Here is a 17,973-nt window from a genome sequence, read left to right as displayed (position 1 = left end):
GATTTGCAATAATCTCCGGATCGCGGGCGGAAACGCGGCGATTCTGCCCGCGATCCATATGCTGACATGTGAATGCAGCCTTAGTGGCAGTTGATGATAACAGTCCAAACTGCAAATATTATTGGGAGTTTGCAGAAATTATGAAACTTTGGTCATGAAATTTCTTTGCATGCAATTTTGTAAATCTATTTAGATCACACATTCTTTTTTAGCATGCTGTTCTCCAATTTGCAGTGCTGCTTTACAAAGGAATTGTCTGATTGGGGAAAATATAATATTAAGAGGAATCCAGCTCTGTTGTCTATATGTGCCATCCTAGCTTTCATTCTGAATTATACATGAGATGTATTATAATCCAGGTTCCTTTCTGTCTTTTGAAAAGTTTTTTTTTTTTTTTTTTTCTACTAGGATGAGAAATACTATCTCCGATCTTTAGGTGAAGACCCTCGCAAGGTAAAAAGTAAGCATGAAATGGAAAGGGAATTATATGAACTGTAACAGAAACAGGTACTTTTTGGGGGGAGATTTATGACAATAAGACTCCATTCACACTTGTGCGACTCCAAAATTTCCAGTATGTCTTTGATCCGACTTTACACTCTCTGAAACAAAATTACATCAAAATTCACATCTAAACATTGCAGGTACCTTTTCAAAGTTCTTGTGAGGGGACTCACTGGACACCTTTGCTGCCAATGTGATATATGCTGGGTGTCCAGTGCTCCCCTGTGCCTTTAAAGAAGGGTGGGCTCCCTCCAGGCTCACCTGCCTCCTGCCCATCAATTATAATGCATGTGCCTCCATTGTGGAGGCTCTCAAAATTTAGAGTTAGGACTGCAGATAATACTGGAGTGACATGAAGTGGCTCTGCAGCTTACGCATGCATTTACAAATGTGTGCAAACAAAACCCCTGTTTTTATTGCATACTGTTCCAGGATAATTTGGTTAGTGGCAGACAGGTCAGTAAATTGAGCTGGGAATTTTCTTTGGATTTGTTTGACATGCGTCGTCTTTTCATGTGCTCCTTGCTGCAAAGGCCAGTGATAGGTGGAGGCAGTGGCCATTTGTTTGTACCTCTTCAAAGTTGCTGCGACTTTAAGTCACACCAATTTGAATGGGTGCCATTGAAAAGAAAGGGCTGCGACTAGTAATGCGACTTTGATGTCCAAAGTCACATGACAAGTTGCACAAGTGCGAATGGAGCCTTAAACCTAGAAGCTAATTGGCTACTATGCACAGCTGCACCAGATTTTGTGTGCAGCAATTTTAGTAAATATCCCTCTTTGTGTTTTAGTTGTGAAAATAATAAAACAATTAGAAAATAATAAAACCATTTACACATGTAAACATAGGGCATTTATGCTATAATGTAGCAGAAAGTAACCTAGAGTAAGAGTGATCAGATTAGTAGATACCTTCCCGGGGGCTGAATGAAAAAGAAATGTGTATATGGCCACAGAAAATGTGAATGAATGTGTCGTGGTAACAGTAAATATAACCATAGGGAGGTTTTCTAGGTGGAGGACTGAACAATGCATTTCATTTTGGTACGTATAAGGTGCACAAACCTGGGATTACCACTGTAAGCTAGCCCATATCCATGCAGCAAGCATCTCTAGGTGTCTGCTGCATTCAGTGAGACTGTCCTTTACATTTTATGGGCAATAGGAAGGCAAGGGGGCAGAAGGAGGGAGTTCAAATATTGACTACAGAGGTTGTGTTTGAGAATTGTATAATAACGTTGGGGATACCCACATCATGCCAGAGAACATTTAGAATATGGATCAGTTTAGCACTGGGTTTATAATGTTTCTAATTACTAATGTCGTGTTATAATATCGTTTTGCACAGGATATTGCAGACATCAACAAACAGTTTCCAGAGCTGGCAGAAGACATCAAGATTCCTGAATTTTTTGAAAAGGACCAGTTCTTCTCCAGTGTCTTTCGTATCAGCTCTCCGGGGCTGCAGCTCTGGACACACTATGATGTATGTGCTTTCTATAGAAATAAGTATGTTACACCATAAGGCCTCATTTACGCATGCACACAGGGCTGAACAGCCGATTCCTGTGGCAAGAAAACAATGACAGGCTGACAGAAGCTGTCCATCGCCATTCGCATGTATCCGCATTTACCCGCACATCCAGTAGTTAGCTGTGGTTAGGGATAGATGATGTGCTTGATAAAATCTTAATACATACAACAAAGAAAGGAATGTTTTATTGTAATATGCCAGTTTATGTTATTTCAGTTCTTGCAGTGACAGAAGACTCTTCTGTTTTAGGTGATGGATAATTTACTTATTCAAGTAACGGGAAGAAAAAGAGTTGTCCTGTACAGCCCTCGGGATGCACAATTTTTATATCTATCAGGTGAGGATGATATTTCAAATAAAGCCTTGCTACATATGTTCTTTATTATCTGTTGGGTAGAGTAAGGGCCATGTGATTTCCCTGTGGGCCTTGTTTTGAAAAAGGTGCTTGGAAATGCAGGTACGGCAGCCTATTGAAATGAATGGGCTGCCGTGCCTGCGCAAACGTGGCCTACAGAAACACATAGATGTGGACCTAGGGTAAATCTTGTTCAAATAAGTTTTGAAAGTTAGAAGCTGATTGGTTGCCATCTACAGCTGCTCCAGATTCTGGCTGCTCCAGTTTTGATAAATCCCCCCTATTTATTTTCTGAAAGCAGAAAAACTGTCAATTAAAAGGATGGTAGTTGCAAATTTTTATGCTGCACAATATTTACGCAACTGTTTATCAAATCTTTACTTTCAGTAAAAATACATTATCATTAATTTTAGTGCAGTGGTTCTTAACCTGGGTTCGATCGAACCCCAGGGGTTCGGTGGGTCAGTCTTGAGGGTTCGGGCACAGCCTCCGCTAGTACCACTTCGTTGTCAGGGACTATTTCTCCAGTTTCGGGCATGTCCTTTCGCTCCCGCTCTGCGCCGTCAACATGGAAATACATAACATCCAGTGGCGTAGCGTGGGGGGTGCAGGGGGGGCGGCCGCACTGGGCGCAACATCTGGGGGGGGGGGGGGGCGCATCCACTCTGCAGTGTCATGTCACTCACTCTGTCATGATAGGCTGGCCACCGCCGCCCGCTGAGTCTGCTCGCACTCGCAGCTCTCTCTGCCCCTGGCTCACTCTCATTGCTGGCTGTGCAGAGGGACTGTCTGGAGGAGGGACTAACCCGTGCAGCGGCCGCCCAGCGCAGCACGGGAGAGAACCACCAGGCCAGGCAGCCGCAGCAGCAGAAGAAGCCGGCAGGTGAGAGGCCAGAGAGCCAGTGGTGACAGTGGTGCTGCAGCCTGCAGGAGGAAAAACCTAGCCTATGATCGGAGGTCGGGACACAGGTGAAAAAAAGGTAGGACTGGAGTAGTACTGGCTGCACTAGTCTAGTGACTGACTGACTGTGTGAGAACACTGAGAAGACTATGTAAAGGGGATCTATTTTATGGGGAACCTGGCCTGCTGTAAGGGGGGAGATCTAAATGGTGGACGGGACCTCACCTCACCCTGGCCTGCTGTAAGGGGGATCTATATGGGGGACATGATCCCCCATATAGATCCCCCCCTTACAGTAGGCCAGGGTGAGGTGAGGTGAGGTCCCCCATATAGATCCCCCCTACAGCAGGCCAGGGTGAGGTTAGGTCACTCTGGGGTCCCCCATATAGATCCCCCCTTACAGCAGGCCAGGGTGAGGTTAGGTCACTCTGGGGTCCCCCATATTGATCCCCCCTACAGCAGGCCAGGGTCTGGACCTCACCTCACCCTGTCCTGCTGTAAGGGGGGAGATCTATATGGGGGACGGGACCTCACCCTGGCCTACTGTAAGGGGGGATCTATATTGGGGACCTCACCCTGGCCTGCTCTAAGGGGGATCTATATGGGGGACCAGGTCCCCCATATAGATCCCCCCTTACAGCAGGCCAGGGTGAGGTGAGGTCCCATCCCCTATATAGATCTCCCCCCTTACAGCAGGGTGAGGTGAGGTCCCGTCCCCCATATAGATCCCCCCTTACAGCAGGCCAGGGTGAGGTGAGGTCCGAGGTCCCCCATATAGATCCCCCCTTACAGCAGGCCAGGGTGAGGAGAGGTCCCCCATATAGATCCCCCCTTACAGCAGGCCAGGGTGAGGAGAGGTCTCGTCCCCCATATAGATCCCCCCTTACAGCAGGCCAGGGTGAGGTGAGGTCCGGGGTCCCCCATATAGATCCCCCTCACCCTGGCCTACTGTAAAGGGGGTGATCTATATGGGGGACGGGACCTCATCTCACCCTGGCCTGCTGTAAGGTGGGATGCTGGACATAAAAACAAAGAAAAGGAACAGACTTTGTTGCGAAAATGACATGAGAGTGGCACTTGCCAAGATAAAGTCGCGCATTTCTGAACTGGTCTCTGAAAGACAACAGCAGAAGTCACACTAAATTGCAGTAAATATTCATTATTATGTTTTTTGTGTGAAAATCATGTTTTAATGGTTTTGTTCTTAATGGTTGTGTTCATTTTGTGCACCTATGTATAAATATATACCTAAAATAATATATACCTATGTTTTGAATTTGAAAAAATCATATTTTATTTTACCAATTAAGAAGGGTTCGGTGAAGGCGCATATGAAACTGGTGGGGTTCAGTACCTCCAACAAGGTTAAGAACCACTGTTTTAGTGCATTCAATAACATTATAATCCAAATTCGAGTAAATTAATACATATGCTAAGCCTCAAAATTTAGGCCTGCAAAATGGTGACAATCTACAATACATACATTTTATATCAGTTTTGAGTAAAAGAGGTTGTAAACCTTCATTATTTTTAAATAAAATCATAAATATGTTATACTAAGCTCCTCTGTCCCCTCTTCTGGGGTCCCGCTGGTGCTCTATCCTTGTGCCACTATAGGAATCTTCTTCCTATGGTGGCACACGTGTGGGTGCACTTTCAAGCTCTAGTCTATCTGTTCAAAGATACACACAGCGTTGCTTGGCTCTGTCCCTGCCTCTCTGCTCACAGTATTTAATTGACAGCAGCATGAGCCTCCTCTCTCCTGGGAGAGAGGAGAGAGCCGCTGCAGACGGGTACAGCGCTGGATTAAAATAAAGACTCAGGTAGTTATTTGGAGGGTTGAAGGTTTGATACAAATACTGGGGGATTTTTTACCCTAATGCAGGAAATGCATTAAGGTTAAAAAAATGGTCTCCTTTAGAACCACTTTAACTGTAAAGTAGCCTTAGAATTATTCCTTTTTACTATGATGTGTGACAATACCTAATATGTCACAATTAATTAATCACTCACAATAGAGTAAATAACAGCGCTATCCTAAATGCACTGAAATAACTCAAAATACCATAATCGAATGATAAAATTGAAAAAAAAATGTAAGGGAAAAAACACGCAGCATTAAAATAATGTGAAAATAATGGGCAGGCTGAATGTACCCAGTTGATCAATCAAGTTGGATACAACCAGCCTGCCAGACTCTGTTTGGATTATTGCTAGCAGCTGCTATAGCCGCTAGCGATAATCACTGTCTTCTCCCGGTGGGGGTGGCTTCCCCCAGCCGCCAGGAGAAGACCATTACTGATTCCCTTTGTCAGGACTGTCTGTATTGATGGGACAATTGTGCAAATTTCGAATTTGGTTGCAGGAAAGAAATTCGCGCCATGTATCTTTGTAACCTTAGTCACTGAAACAGGGAAGTCAGAACTCATGATATGATTACTTATTTCTGTCATTGATTCAAAAAGCATTTAAGCTCCTGGATCAAAATGATCGCTCAGCAAATAGCCTATTTAGACCGGTTTCCTATTATTCTATTATATTTCTTTCAGAAAAAGGGCAACTAAAATTAAACTGCACATTTTGTGTTTTTGCTCTGGTCCTACTGTTTTATATATTCTCCAAACAACCCTCAGTTTGCTTCTGTCATTTTCTAGTGCAGGTTAGAAGCGTATGGGTTGTGACGTTCAGCACAGACTGTTGAGTCAACCTCAAATATCATATGCAGCAGTGTTTATGCCCTCAGTACTTAAGTAGCATCACGTTTTTAGGAGTTCCTTCATCCTCCACAGAAATAGCATAGGTACATTTTAAATACAACCCTAATTCCCAAAAAGTTGGGACACTGAAAAATCGACAAACAGAATGCAATGATTTTCAAATCTCATAAGCCTATATTTTATTCACAATAGAAAACATATCAAATGTTTAACCACTTGCTGACCACCAGCAGTACATTTACTTTGGGTGGCCAGCATGGGCAGGTTGAATCACATACCTGTACATAATCCAGCCTGCTCCGTGTTAGGGGTGCTCTGCACGCCGCTTCAGAGACCATTGTGTCCACTGTGCTGGTACAATGCATATTACCTCTAGTAATTTGCATCCTTAACCACTTGCCAACCGCTCTATGTCCGAATGACAGCTACAGCGCGGCCGGCTAGTTCTGGGAGGCTGTCATGACGTCCTCCCGTGATCACGCCCCCCTGTGGGGGTAAAGAGCCAATTAGCGACTCTTTACAGGAGATCAGCTGACAGCATGAGGAGAGAAGAGAGCTGTTAACTGGCTTGTGTAAAAGGGGCATGAACACTAATAATCAGGGCCTACCAGTGCCCATCAGTGCAGCCTCATCAGCGCACATCAGTGAAGGAGAAAAATTACCTGCTTGCAAAAGTTTATAACAAACTATGAAAAGGTTTTTTGTTGTTTTTCAAAATTGTCTTTTTTTTTGTTTATTTAACAGGAAATAAAAATCCCAGTGTTGATTAAATGTCACCAAAAGAAAGCTCTATTTGTGTGAAAAAAAATGATAAAAATGTTGTATGGGTACAGTACTACATGACCACGCAATTTTCTTTCAAATTGCGACAGCGCTGAAAGCTGAAAATTGGCCTGGGCAAGAAAAGGGGAAAAGTACCTGGTAGGCAAGTGGTAACCTAAAACATACACATATGCCAAGGTCAGAGGGAGATTCAACTTTATTCTCTATGTCAGAAACAATCATCAGCCTGGTGCACAGGATTTAAATAGGGGCGTAGAGTAATAATGCTGATAAACACTAAGTTGGCAGTGAAAATTATTTCAGTTGAATGGGGGTACGGTGTGCACCTCTTCTACAGAAGTCAGGAATAGTGGGGTTGAAATTTTGATTTTTTTTTTTTTTTTTTTTTTTTTTTAGAGCTTTTACTTTTTATTATCACAGGATCAGTAATTATGACAGTTGTGCCATCTAAAGGAAATCCTGGAAACATGACCTGTTGGGGGTATTTGAAGACTGTAGCTCAGATATGCAGAAATACAGTACTTTTATCAGAATGACCTCATCACAAAATAGTTTGTACCTGTACCTTCGTATTCTCAGGTGAATTCATAAGTTTTCTGAGCGTGAACTTTTTTTTGTGTCCAGGTGACAAGTCTGAGGTATTAGATGTAGATAACCCAGATTTGTCCACGTATCCACTTTTCTCTCAAGCAAGGCGTTATGAATGCACCTTAGAAGCTGGGGATGTGTTATTTATTCCGGGTAAGTGACTTTATCTTTCTTAGGTTAAAGGAATTTCTTGAATATGTGTACAGTATATGTGAGCTTGTTGGGAAACCAAGACCTAAGGTCAATACAGAAAGGGATAAGAAGTACAAAACCTCTACAATATGCTTTGAAACATATTTGGATGCCCAAATTCAAGTATAACTAGCAATTAATATATTATTATACTAGGTATTTTGCTAGAGGCTTATGTGTATTGCTTTCCTAGTGCCTAAAGAAATAAAGAGAAAGTATTGCAGTTACAGAAACAAGAGAAAAAAAAAATAAAAGGCAATAGAGTAGACAAGGCAAAGCCACTACTACACCATTGCCCTCAAAGAAATAGGCACCACTTCAACACCTTCCCACCCGACCTATAGCAAATTGATGGCCAGACAGGGCTTTCCTCCTTCTGAGTGGACGTCCTATGTCAAACAGACACAGCCGTTGACTGATCACTATACCGGTCTGCTGCCAGTGTCATGTGATCGCTGTGACCAATCACAGCATATCACATAATGATTGTAAACAATAGATGATTCCTTTCATGCCATTTATTGTATACAATTGTGTTGCTAGTTGTGATTGGTCACGGTGATTACATGGTACAGACAGGGCCAATCACAGCCCATGTGTACCATGTTGTTTAGCTTTTGCCAATCACAGCTAATTACAACAAAAGACACTAAAATAATCAGTTTCATTCAGTAAAAATGGCATTCAATGAAATTCTTGGTATACAGTAACTTGAAAAAGTATTCACACCCCTTGAAATTTACCACATTTTGCCCTGTTACAACAAAAAATGCAAATGTATTTTATTAGGATTTTATGTGATAGACCAAAACAGAGTGGCACATAATTGTGAAGTGGAAGGAAAATGATAAATGGTTGTCAACATTTTTTTAGAAATATCTGAAAAGTGTGGCGTTCATTTGTATTTAGCACCCCTGAGTCAATACTTTGTAGAACCACCTTTCTCTGCAATTACAGCTGCAAGTTTTTTTGAGTATGTCTCTACCAGCTTTGCTCATCTAGAGACTGACATTTTTGCCCATTCTTCTTTGCAAAATAGCTCAAGCTCTGTCAAATTGGATGGAGAGCATCTGTGAACAGCAATTTTCAAATTTTACCACAGATTCTCAATTGGATTTGGGGTCACAACTTTGACTGGGCCATTCTAACACATGATATGCTTTGATCTATTCTAAACCATTCCTGCTGGAAAGTGAACCTCTGCCCCAGTGTCAAGTCTTTTGCAGACTCTAACAGATTTTCTTCTAAGATTGCCCTGTATTTGGCCTCATCCATCTTCCTATCAACTCTGACCAGCTTCCCTGTCCCTGCTGAAGAAAAGAATCCCCACAACATTATGCTGCCACCACCATGTTTCACAGTGGGGATGGTGTGTTCAGGGTGATATGCAGTGTTAGTTTTCCGCCACACGTTCAATTTTGGTCTCATCTGACCAGAGCACCTTCTACGTTTGCTGTGTCCCCCACATGGCTTCTTGCAAACTGCAAAGGGGAGTTCTTTTGGCTTTCTTTCAACAATGGCTTTCTTTCCATAAAGGCCCGTGGGCACAGCTAATATGTGTCCTGTGGACAAATTCTCCCACCTGAGCTGTGGATCTCTGCAGCTCCTCCAGAGTTACCATGGGCCTCTTGGCTGCTTCTCTGAATAATGCTTTCCTCGCCCGGCCTGTCAATTTGGGTGGACAGCCATGTCTTGGTAGGTTTGCAGTTATGCCATACTCTTTCCATTTTTTAGATGATGGATTGAACAGTGCTCCATTAGGTGTTCAAAGCTTGGGATTTTTTTTTTTATAACCAATCCCCTGTTTTAAACTTCTCCACAACTTTATCCCTGATGTGTGTGGTGTTTTCCTTGGCCTTCATGATGCTGTTTGTTTACTAGGGGTTTAGGGTTTAGAGAGATTAGGGGTATCAGAGTAAAGGGGGCTGTATACAAATACACACAACCCTTTTCTGACATTTGATGGTAAAACATTTTGAAAACCATTTATCGCTTTCTTTCCACTTCACAATCATGTGCCATTTTGTGTTGGTCTGACACATAAAATCCAAATAATATACCTTCACGTTTTGGGCTGTAACATTACAAAATGTGGAGGGGTATAAATACTTTTTCAAGGCACTGTAAGCAATCGTGTAAAAAAATAAAAATCTTAAACACTTCAACAAAGTAGTACAGTGTTACTATGGTAACACTGTATTGCTCTGGTTACATTGTGTTTAAAGAAAAAGAAAGAAAAAAACGTAAAAAAAAAGGAAAAAAATGTAATTTAAAAAAATAATGAAAAAAAAAATAAATAAAAATATATATTTATTTACTTTTTGCATACTGTCACCAGTCAGTATCGCTAATCACTGCCACACCAGTTATATGTTGAACTAGTACACTGAACCACACTAGTGATAGCATGTAAAGACAAAAAAGATAAAAATGGCTTATTTTCCAAAAAATTGTGACGACAAATTACAACTTAAAAAAACTCGCTATGCCTCTTACTTGGATATCTTGGACTGCCTACTTTCCAAAAAAGGGGTGATTTGGGGGATATTTGTACTAGGGATCGATCGATTATTGGCACAGCCGATATATATTGAGGGCCGATATGCACTTTCCCTGATATATCGGAATCGGCCCCGGAGGTTGCCAATATTTCGGGAAAGTGCTTGTACCGGAGTGATGCCTGCAGCTAAGAAGCATTACCCCGATACCGGCGTCCATAGCCGATGGTCGGCTGTCTTGTAATGACAACCGATGTGGCTGAGACCCGGGCAACCAGCCTGCATGGCCACCGAAGACCCGATCAAAGTCGCATTCGGCTCTGATTGGGTCTCCATGCAAAAACCCAGAAGTGATGTCTTGACATCACTTCCTGAAGTTCCGGGTACTGGCAACAGATACAAAAAAATGACCGCATTCAAAACCGCCAAACTTGCCATTTTGTGGAGGAGGGGTTTTGGGTCTTTTAGACCCCCAGATCCCTCCACAAGAGTACTTGTCAAGAAAAAAACGGATATGCATTGGTCAAAATATCAGTATCGGCAATGAAAAACCGATATCGGCCGTTCACTAATTTGTACTATCCTGGCATTTTTGAGCCTCAATAAATGAGATCAGTACATCGGGATTGATTGATTTTCAGATATATATATCATAGTTTGGACTCTATAACTTTCCTACAGACTAAAGAATATACACTGATTTGGGTTATTTTCACCAACGAAATGTAGCAGAATACAATTAACCATTTTTTCCTAAATTTAGGTCAATTTATTGAAAAAAAACTCCATTTGTGTGAAAAAAAAAATGAAAACATTTCTTATGGGTACAGTGTTGCATGACCGCTCAATTGTCATTCAAAGTGTGACAGCACTGAAAGCTTAAAACTGGCCTGGGCAGGAGGGGGTAAAAGTGCCCAGTATTGAAGTGAAAAAAGTAAACATGTTATGAAAGATGCAGAGGCCACCATCCCTTTTCTTAATGTCTAAACTGCTGGCAATAAAAGTGAGTACACCCCTAAGTTAAAATGTCCAAATTGGGCCCAAAGTGTTAATATTTTGTGTGGCCACCATTATTTTCCAGCACTGCCTTAACCCTCTTGGCCATGGAGTTCCCCACAGCTTCACAGGTTGCCACTAGATTCCTTTTCCAATCTTCCATGACGACATCACAGAGCTGGTGGATGTTAGAGACCTCGCACTCCTCCACCTTCTGTTTAAGAATACCCCACATATACTCAATAGGGTTTAGGTCTGGAGACATGCTTGGCTAATCCATCAGCTTCTTTAACAAGGCAGTTGTCGTCTTGGAGGTGTGTTTGGGGTCGTTATCATGTTGGAATACTGCCCTGCTGCCCAGTCTCCGAAGGGAGGGGATCATGCTCTGCTTCACTATGTCACAGTAAATATTGGCATTTATGGTTCCCTCAATGAACTGTAGCTCCCCAGTGCCGGCAGCACTCATGCAGCCCCAGACCATGACACTCCCACCACCATCTTATTGTTTAATAGTGCGCTGTCCCTCTTAAGTGGTTAAATTAACATGTGTAAATAATCACATTATATAAACATTTCACATGAATGAAAAACTGTGCAAATCTAGTGCAAATAACACAGAAATAAAAAACATATAAAAATATTTCACATAACATGGGCCCTTATCCAAAAAATTGTAAAGTGCAATAATAGTCCATTATAGATAAAGGGTGAAACAAGGTGCTTGATGTGCAATCACTTTCTAAAGGTGCAGAGTGCTTAATGGTGCTCCTTTAAAGACAAGTTGTCTGCTTACCCCATAGAGGGGATCCCGAATTACAGGGATCACATAAGCCTGTACTCCATCCAGCATTGCATGTCACCAATATTAGTGGATATCCTCAATCACAAACTTTGTGTTGATCCAATAGCCAAAAAAGATTCTCAATTTCCTCTCAAATGCTCATGAGCGATAATCATACAAAGCAAACAGGGGGAATCTCATAGTGTAATACAGCAAGCTTTTATTAAAAAACAATCGGGTTCACTTACATCAAAGCGTTATGGCTATGGCCATGGTGTTTCACACTCCAACTGCATTGGCGACGTCACACACACACACACTCTCCTACCTACACATTTGCCCAAAAATGGCATTGTCTCCAGTCCCAGGCGATGCCATTTTTAGGGAAACGTGCCAGTAGGAGAGAGTGAGTGTGACGTCGCTAAGTGCTGTTGGAGTGTGAGACACTGCGGCCATACCCATAACGCTTATTTGAAGCTCATCTTCCTTTACTTTGATGTGTGTGAACCAGATTGTTTTTTTAATAAAAGCTTGCTGTTTTACACTATGAGATTCTCAAGATAAGAAGAAATGGCTGCACATCACTGGAGTTCCAAATGCCTTTATTGTGATTTCCAAAGTGGGACGACAAAACACCAATCAGTCCAGGTAGACACATTTCTCACAGTACAACTGTGCTTAATCATTAATGATAGTAATGATTAATCACAGTTGTACTGTGTGAAACGCGTCTACCTGGACTGGTTGGTGTTTTGTTGTGCCACTTTAGAAATCACAGTAAAGGCATTTGGAACTCCAGTGATGTTTGGCCGTTTCTTCTCATCTTGACATTGTTCACGGAGGCGAGCCAGGGCTAGCACTCATGTGGAGGTTCCATCAGATTCACCCATCCCACCTGCAGCAGATCTTTCTTACCTTCACTATGGGATTCTACCTGTTTGCTTTGTATGATTATCGCTGATGAGCATTTGAGAGAAGATTGAGAGTTTTCTTGTCTATTGGATCAACACAAAGTTTGTGATTGGGGATATCCACTGATATTGGGGAGATACAATGCTGGATGGAGTACAGGCTTATGGGATCCACTCTGTGGGGTAAGTGGCAACTTGTCTTTAAGGAGCACCTTTGAGCACTCTGCACCTTTGGAAAGTGATTGCACATCAAGCACCTTGTTTCACCATTTATCTATAATGGACTATTATTGCACTATACAATTTTTTTCGATAAGGACCCATGTTATGTGAAATATTTTTATATGTTATTTTCATTTTATGTATTATTTGCACTAGATTTGCAGTTTTTTATTTATGTGATATCTTTATATAATGTGATTATTTACACATGTTCATTTAATCACTTACAGGGACAGTGCACTATTGTTTGTATAAGATTTGTTATTTGTCTTGTGTCGGCTGTTTTTTGGTCTGCAGCAGTTCCAGTAGGGTGTATTCAATTAGACCTCACCCTGAGGTTACCAAGCGCAGGATATATTTTTTGTTTTACTCCCACCATCATGCTTGACTGTAGGCAAGACACACTTGTCTTTGTACTCCTCACCTGGTTGTCGCCAGACACGCTTGAAACCATCTGAACCAAACAAGTTTATCTTGGCCTCATCACACCACAGGACATGGTTCCAGTAATTCATGTCCTTAGTCTGCTTGTCTTCAGCAAACTGTTTGCGGGGTTTCTTGTGCATCATCTTTAGAAGATGCTTCCTTCTGGGACCACAGTCATGCTACCAATTTGATGCAGAGTGCGGCGTATGGTCTGAGCACTGACAGGCTGACCCCCCCACCCCTTCCACCTCTGCAGCAATGCTGGCAGCATTCCTACGTCTATTTCCGAAAGACAAACTCTGTATATGACGCTGAGCACGTGCACTCAACTTGCTTGGTGGATCATGGAGAGGCCTGTTCTGAGTGGAATCTGTCCTGTTAAACCGCTGTATGGTCTTGGCTTCTGTGCTGCAGCTCAGTTTCAGGGTCTTGGTAATCTTCTTATAGCCTAGGCCATTTTCATGTAGAGCAACAATTCTTTTTTTCAGATCCTCAGAGAGTTCTTTGCTATTAGGTGCCATGTTGAACTTCCAGTGACCAGTATGAGAGAGTGAGAGTGATAACACCAAATTTGCTCCCCATTCATACCTGAGACCTTGTAACACTAATGAGTCACATAACACGGGGAGGGAAAATGGCTAATTGGGTCAAATTTGGACATTTTCACTTAGGGGTGTACTCAGTTTTGTTGCCAGCGGTTCAGACAATAATGGCTGTGTTGAGTTATTTTGAGGGGATAGCAAATTTACACTGTTATACAAGCTGAACACTCACTACTTTACATTGTAGCAAAGTGTCATTTCTTCAGTGTTGTCACATGAAAATATATAATAAAATATTTACAAAAATGTGAGGGGTGTATTCACTTTTGTGAGATACTGTATATCTAGTAGTCAGTAAACGCATTCAAATTCACTTGTCCTGTAATATTGAAGATGTCTTGTTGCTTATCCAAGTAGCCTCATTGGCTCTAATATAAGTGTAGTACCCTACAAGGTAGGTGCTAGGTAAAGTGTAGTGGGCCTTGTCTTCTTATCAGCAGGGCCATGATTTTCAGTTGGGCTGTCATGGTTCCCAGGTGTGGCTGTTGAGACTGGGGAGTCTCCCCACTGTGCTCAATAAGAGGGCTCTCATTGGGCAGTGGAGAAATCCCAGCCAATGGCTCACCCAGGCTTGTATCTTCCCCAGAAAGGCAGATTCTGGCACACAGCATTCTGGCATTGTGTAAAAGTTTGAGGGGAGCACAAGATGCAGTGTCTTTGGCGGGAAGCAGAGTCCCAGGAGGGAGAGCATGGCTTTCTCTCCTCCTGTCAAGAGGAATCGGGTGTCCCAGGCGGCTTACCTGAGGGGTCAGAGGCAGTGGTGTATTTTGGTTTTGTGCTGCCCTAGGCAAGACTAAAATTGGGCGCCCCCCCTACCTATTGGCGCTTTTTCACTGCATGGAACCGAACGGTTCGGCACGCTTTTGTGCTTTTCCACTGCTGGTACCGCATGGTATAGTGTCGGAATGGTTCGGTACGGTACGGCGGCACTTTTCCACTGCATGGAACCGAACGGTACGGCTCTGAAAAAACAGTACCTACTCGATTGTGGTTCCAACAGGTACCAAACTGGTACCATATCCCACAATCCTTTGCATGCAGTCACTACCAGCCACTGATTGGTCAGAGAATCCCACCCACCCCGTTGTTATCCCACCCATTTAACTTTAGTACTACTTTAGTGTAAAAGCAAACCTATACCGTACCGTACCGAACCGTTCCAACACCATACCATGCGGTACCAGCAGTGGAAATGCAAACCGGGCCAAGCAGGGCTGAGTAGAGCCGAGCTGGTACTTGCAGTGGAAAAGTGCCATATGTAACTTTGCCCCACTCCTTCTTTTTTAATGGATGTGGCTCCCTCCAAAATTGAAGGACTACAAATCCCAGCATGAACCCCTGAGATCTCACGAGAGGGGGGGTGGGTGAGGGAGAGAGAGAGGGGGGTGGGTGATTCGGGATGAGCGAGAGGGGGGTTATGAGAGAGAGAGGGGAGGATGAGAGAGAGAGAAAGGGAGAGAGACAGAGAGAGACAAAGAGAGGGGGATGAGAGAGAGGGGGGTGAAGAGAGAGGAGGGGTGAGAGAGAGAGGGGGGGTGAAAGAGAGAGGGGCGGTGAGAGAGAGGGGGAATGAGAGTGAGAGAGAGGGGGGTGAGAGAGGGGGGAATGAGAGAGGCGGCCCTAGCAACCGGTGGCCAATAGAGTCTAAGGTGGAGGGGGGCGGCTTCTTTGCTGCCCCCCTGCAAAGTGCCGCCCTAGGCCTGGGCCTTGTTGGCCTAGGCCAAAATACAGCACTGGTCAGAGGGCTGAGCTGCAGAGAGAATCCGATGTTCAGAGGACCATCGGAGCTGAGAGGGGTCGAGTTTCAGGAAAGCATTCCCTGTCCTGAGTACTGCAAACTTCCCCTGGGGGTCTGCCTAGTGAGAGTGCCAGCGGTTGGGCCCTGAAGTGTTAAAGAGGTTGTAAACCCATGAACGTTTTTTTTTTTTTTCTGTAACCTGAAAGAGAAACACATAATGAGCTAGTATGCATCGCATACTAGCTCATTATGAAATACTTACCTAACAACGAGCCCCCGCCGTGCCGCTCACTCACCTGTATGACGGGCGACATGTCCAGTCGCCTGTCTTCCGGGATCGCGGCATCCGGCCATCTGATTGGCCGGAGCCGCGGTGACGTCGCGCACGGGAGCCAACGGTCACGGCACGGGGCTCTGAAGAAACGGCACCAGCGGCCGTTCCTTCAGAGTGCATGTGCCAGTGACGTCACTGGCTGCATGTAAGGTAAATATCTCCTAAACGGTACATGTTTAGGAGATATTTACACCACCTATAGGTAAACCTTAATATAGGCTTACCTATAGGTAAAAGTGTCAGAGGAGGGTTTACTTCCTCTTTAAGTGTACAGCGTGCAGTGTTGAGAGTTGTAGCAGAAGCAGTTTACAAAGGCTACCTCAGTCAGGAAGGATGGAGGGAGCAGTGCTAGACTTTTGAGCTAACCAGAAGTGTCAGAAGTTACACTCAAGTTCACAGATAGCAAGGCAGATTCACAAGTGCCAACAGGCGTTGACCGGTAGTCAGCCAACGTCATCCCAGCGTCAGTAGGCATTTTTCTTCAAGAGTCCCAATTTGTACCTAGTTGAGCCAGAAGACTATCCCACTCATTCCCTTCTCGCATCCCCATACAAAAAAAACAAAACAAAGATGCCCGACTGTTCATTGTCTCAGATCTCACACTTGGGTATTCAGCTAAATGGGCTGCTGGTGTTTCCGGTAACCATGGCTGACCCACATCAGGCCCAGTGCCTGGAAATTCTGCTACATAAGCCAGGAACATACCCCAGCATTTGTAGCCACATGGCTAACTTGTTAACTTTAATCATTAGACTGGGTCAAGGCAGATGTTAAAGATCATGATGGGACATATGAAAGTTTGAGAAACCAGTGGGACACAAATGACCTCTTGAGGGCCAACTGCGCAGCGCTTTGGGACTTCTTATCCCATTCCCAGGACAAAATCATCAAGCTGAGCACTGCTTAGCTATTCAGAGGAAGCTTTGTATTTTATGAATGAACACAAGGCTTCCTCTTCATGGCTGAGGTGGGTGGATGACATCACGATCCCCACCTCAGCCAGTCAGTGGAAGTCTTGTATTACATTTTTATTGGGTTTAGTGACTTTAAATACCTGTGTTTTTTTTTTTTTTTAAACCTTCACATACACATTAAATTTTTTTCTATGCTTTACCAAAAACATGCCTGCTTGTTAAATTGAATTGTTGCAGTTATAATATAACTCATTATCCTGTTTCTTGTTGGTTTTCAGCTCTGTGGTTCCATAATACAGTTGCTGAAGAGTTTGGAGTTGGAGTCAATGTTTTTTGGAAACACCTGCCATCTGAATGCTACGATAAAACAGACACATATGGGAACAAGGACCCTACTGCAGCTTCGAGAGCTGTACAGATATTAGATCGGGCCCTGAAAACATTAGATGAACTTCCTGAGGAATATAGAGACTTTTATGCTAGAAAAATGGTATTACGGATACAATCCAAATCCTACAGTACCAACTTTGAATAAAACTTGTGCTCTGTTATTTAGTGAAATATCAATTGGCAGCAAATTGACGGATGTTTGAATCCTGCGAGTTTTGTGACTGACAGTGATTTGTCCAAATATGTAACTGAAAGGCCCTGCTGGAGCATAACTCCAGGCAAACAGCTAAAGGGCTTGTTTACATTTGCGACAGCCCTTGTTGCCCCTCTGAAAAGTGGTCTGCGGTAGAATGCTTTTAAAAGGGCAGCTGGGAGGGGTAGTATCAGCACTTAAGCTCCTGTTTCAAGCCTGCACCACTGCGCTGTAACCGCATTGCATTGATCGTGGTGCAGGTGCAATCACTTGAATGGGTCTCGTTCGGTGGTGGTACTGCCTGCAAAACACAACAGTGGGTATAATTTTTGACGCCATGTGTACAACACCATGTTAATTTAAGCTAAATGCAAGTGGTATGAATTAAGCCTGA

At 43.3% G+C, this 17,973-nt stretch overlaps 1 protein-coding gene across 2 annotated transcripts in view; it reads left to right on the top strand.

Annotated features, from left to right (window-relative positions):
- Positions 1–17,700, top strand: part of TYW5 (tRNA-yW synthesizing protein 5) — a 28,148-nt gene extending 10,448 nt beyond the window's left edge. For both annotated transcript variants that reach the window (XM_082260196.1, XM_082260195.1), the window contains exons 4-8: positions 409–453; positions 1,853–1,990; positions 2,288–2,375; positions 7,419–7,535; positions 17,275–17,700. In XM_082260196.1, the coding sequence (XP_082116322.1) occupies positions 409–453; positions 1,853–1,990; positions 2,288–2,375; positions 7,419–7,535; positions 17,275–17,531 (645 nt within the window). In that variant the 3' untranslated portion in view covers positions 17,532–17,700. The remainder of the gene's footprint in view (positions 1–408; positions 454–1,852; positions 1,991–2,287; positions 2,376–7,418; positions 7,536–17,274) is intronic.
- The last annotated feature ends 273 nt before the right edge of the window (positions 17,701–17,973 follow it).

The sequence above is a fragment of the Pelophylax lessonae genome, assembly GCF_965119305.1.
Source record: "Pelophylax lessonae genome assembly, chromosome: 6".
In the NCBI taxonomy this organism is placed as follows: domain Eukaryota; kingdom Metazoa; phylum Chordata; class Amphibia; order Anura; family Ranidae; genus Pelophylax; species Pelophylax lessonae.
This window is presented reverse-complemented; position numbering and strand designations above follow the sequence as displayed.